We start from the raw sequence: 3310 nt of genomic DNA, 5'->3' as shown, positions 1-3310 counted from the left end.
TTCAGGCTGCTTGGTTACAATACAAACAGGAGTATGGAAGTAGAGCCTATGAAGGTCCCGAACACAAAGTCTTTCGGCATGTCGCGTACCGTCAGCTAGTACGATGGTGTTGGGGAGTAATAGGGAAAGAAATACGAGTTGTTCTTCCATCTTGTGCTGTTAGCTGTATTCGAGCACACTATCCACCACCAGGTGATGAAGATGACTTTGTGTTTGTTGGATTTCATTTTCCTGATGAATAGCTTTATTGTTACAGTGTTAATATTTGAGGTATTTGACTTCACTATCACAATACACAAAGACTCCCAGTTCACCAAAACAACAAGTATTTCACTGTTTTTGGTTCAATCTGGTTTTGTGTTGTTCAATAACATCTTGTTTTGGTGGCTTGGGAGTTGGTGCTATGCATTTAGCTTGGGTAGTTGGCTTATACTTAATTTTTTTTTTGCCTTCCTTGTACAAAATGACATCATTCATCATACCCATAACATGGCTGTAGGACTTTGGGGTCTTGATCTCCTTGGCCACCCAATTCTTCCTCTGTTTGCCACAAACAACCTTGTACCTCTTCTCACCTTTGCTCTGGCCCTTCATGACTTCTGCCTGACTCCTATCCACATTTGCATTGTGATCTAAGACAGCTAACTGAGTTCGAGCTATCATTCCGTTGTAACAAAAATGCTCACGTTTTGGTACATATTTTGTCATAACAGAATGGTAGGACTCTAACTCACCAGTGCGACGGAACTCTGTCAACTTACAAATATCTTTCAGCAGCTTCTTGTTGGTCACAACTTCCTCTAAGGCAACATGAGCAAGTGAACCATTTTTCAGCCATATGATGCTTTTCTGGTCTTTTGCAGTCAGCCTAGGGTGTCCACATTTCTTTATTAGTTTAATTTCCTTAGAGAGCCTCCAACTATGCTTACCAGTGATGTGTTGTAACAGCGATAGCCACTTTTCCCTTAGGATATTGGCATTCTTATCACATGTTGCAGCACACCACCACAAATGATTAGACACACTCTGTATCCATGGCAGCAACTCTTCACACCCTTTCTTTTTTGCCTTCTTTGTCAGCTTTTTGGTGACCCATTTACTTAAATGCCACACATCATATTGGTGTTCAATTTTTGAATAGTTTGTTCGCATTTTTGCTGTTATTGTTGTATGGCGATCTGTTGTAAGGCACCGGATTGGGATTTTCTTCTTGATAATTGAATTCAGCGTTCTTCTACAACCTTCATATTCTATTGCATTGGATGAAGTAACCTCTGTTACTTGCACAATGCTGAATTCAATTATCAAGTTTGTGTTCTCATCCATGAGGGTATAAGTGCCGTATTTAGCTGAATGCCCAGGACTATCGCACCGCCCATCACCACATACATCTATACTGCGGGTTTTCTTTAATTGCTTCACTATGGCTGTTTGGGTTGTTTTCCATGTGTGGTCCACAACTGGGAATAATATGGCTTTCTGTACATTATAGTAATGAGAGGAACTAATAAATTGAAGGTTGAGGTGTTGAGCAAAGTCTGAAGTGTGTTTGTATGTGTTGCCACTAAATAGGATAGCTGCTGGAATCAAAAGGTTTCCTGCTGCACTGCCGTTAATTTCAGGTTGCGATTTCCAGGAAACAGTGTGTCCATTAATGCAGTTTGCTGTAATTGTGACCATACTTCCATGATCTTTTTTGGTTGTTGTGTCAATTGGGCCACCACAATGTTGACAAGTTTCAAATAGTTTACATAGCTGACTTTCAAACACTATAAATTTTTTTCCAGGTAATGTGCAGTATCACTGGAACATTCATCATCTGTTTCAGACTCATTATCAGAAGCTGAAGGACAATATAAAGAACTGCTATCACTCAGACAACTATCATTATCTGCTTGGTTTGTTGATTCAACAGCTACCTCATTTTCTACAACACCAGGACCAAGCAATTGTGCATTAGAGACAGCAGTGTATAATGTTGGGCAAAGTTCCACAATTTGCCTACTCTTATCTGTTGAATGATTATTATTTGGGCCTAAGGAATAACTGTGATCTTCCAGATGAGTTAATTTATTTATATCATCAGGGTGTGTTGTTGTAGTTCCTCTTGCATGGACATTTTCAGTTTGGGTTCCAATAGTCCTTAACATAGTAATATGTTCATTGCATGTCTGAACCTCCTTATCTGATGTAATTTTATTAACGCTTGTAAAAGCAGAGTCAGTGAACTATAATAAATAACTGGAACGATACCTCCTCATTGTTTTTGTGAAGCCAAAATTTGCGGGACTTTACCTCCAGACACGCGTGTCTGGAGGTAAAGTCTCGCAAATTTTGGCAAATTTTTGGCTTCATTCGCGCGTGACTCGCGAGACACTGCAGATGCAGAGCGAATTTGAAAGAAATTTGATTTTTTGTTTGTTTCATGGTTTTAAATGGGTTTTTTTATGGAATTATAATGGAATTACAATGGAATTACTCTTAAATTCAACCAGGTGAACTGTTTTACGAATTACAACTGGAGTTGCCGATCAGATTGGAAACAAATTTTCTTAAACGGAACAAGTTTATAGCGATGTGCAATTTTGACAACAATATTTGTACGCAACGGATATCCTAAAGCTAAAATTTCATCGCAAAATACACTTGGTAGACATTGTTCAATATTATAAGTTTATATTTACTTAATTTCAAGTGACTAGATGGCAAAAAAGTTGTATTAATTGTAAAGTAAAACAAATATTCCTGCATTGTCACGCTAGGCTCTACGCTTTTTCCTAGCAAAGAACCGTCTTACTCCGCATTTCCAATAATAGGTCCATAAAATGCATTCTACCAACATCAAGAATGTCTCAGCCGGCTGTAAGCACTAACAAAATCAGTTATTTAACTCCCTAAAAAAATTTTTCGGGGAGTTTTTATCAAATTTACGAAATCACAAAAAAACATTTTGTTTTGGCCGTGTTTGTTTTTGCGTGTAAAGACTGGGTGTGACTTAGCTTCAACTTCCTGTCAGAAGGTAGCGTTCCAGTTATATTTATTTCACTGAGCAGAGTTGATTTGTTCAACATTATCACTTGAAGTGTCTATATTGATATTTGCACTAGGATCATCCAGAACAAAGTTATCTTGTTCCAGTGTTGTTGCAACCTTGATAATGTTAACCAAAAATGAATAATTGCCAGGCTATAATATAGCAGAATATTGTAAACAAATATTTACCCTATTAATTTGCTCTGCTAGATTTTAACCAAGTTCAGAAATAAAGCTATTGAATGAATACTGATTAGAAATATACTGTACATTTTTT

At 37.6% G+C, this 3310-nt stretch overlaps 1 protein-coding gene across 1 annotated transcript; it reads right to left on the bottom strand.

Moving 5' to 3' along the window:
• Positions 1 to 330: 330 nt before the first annotated feature.
• On the bottom strand, positions 331 to 1185 carry LOC114537519. The gene has a single exon (XM_028558562.1). The coding sequence runs from the start codon at positions 1150 to 1152 to the stop codon at positions 331 to 333; it is 822 nt and encodes a 273-aa protein (XP_028414363.1). The 5' UTR covers positions 1153 to 1185.
• Positions 1186 to 3310: the final 2125 nt, after the last annotated feature.

This window comes from Dendronephthya gigantea, unplaced genomic scaffold (assembly GCF_004324835.1).
Source record: "Dendronephthya gigantea isolate DGI-Jeju-01 unplaced genomic scaffold, DenGig_1.0 000159F, whole genome shotgun sequence".
NCBI lineage: Eukaryota > Metazoa > Cnidaria > Anthozoa > Malacalcyonacea > Nephtheidae > Dendronephthya > Dendronephthya gigantea.
The sequence above is the reverse complement of the archived record's forward strand: the minus strand, read 5'-3'. Positions and strand labels throughout refer to the sequence as shown.

Coding starts and splice junctions, on each gene's coding strand:
- LOC114537519 (XM_028558562.1), bottom strand. CDS start 1,152: ATGCGAACAAACTATTCAAAAATTGAACACCAATATGATGTGTGGCAT.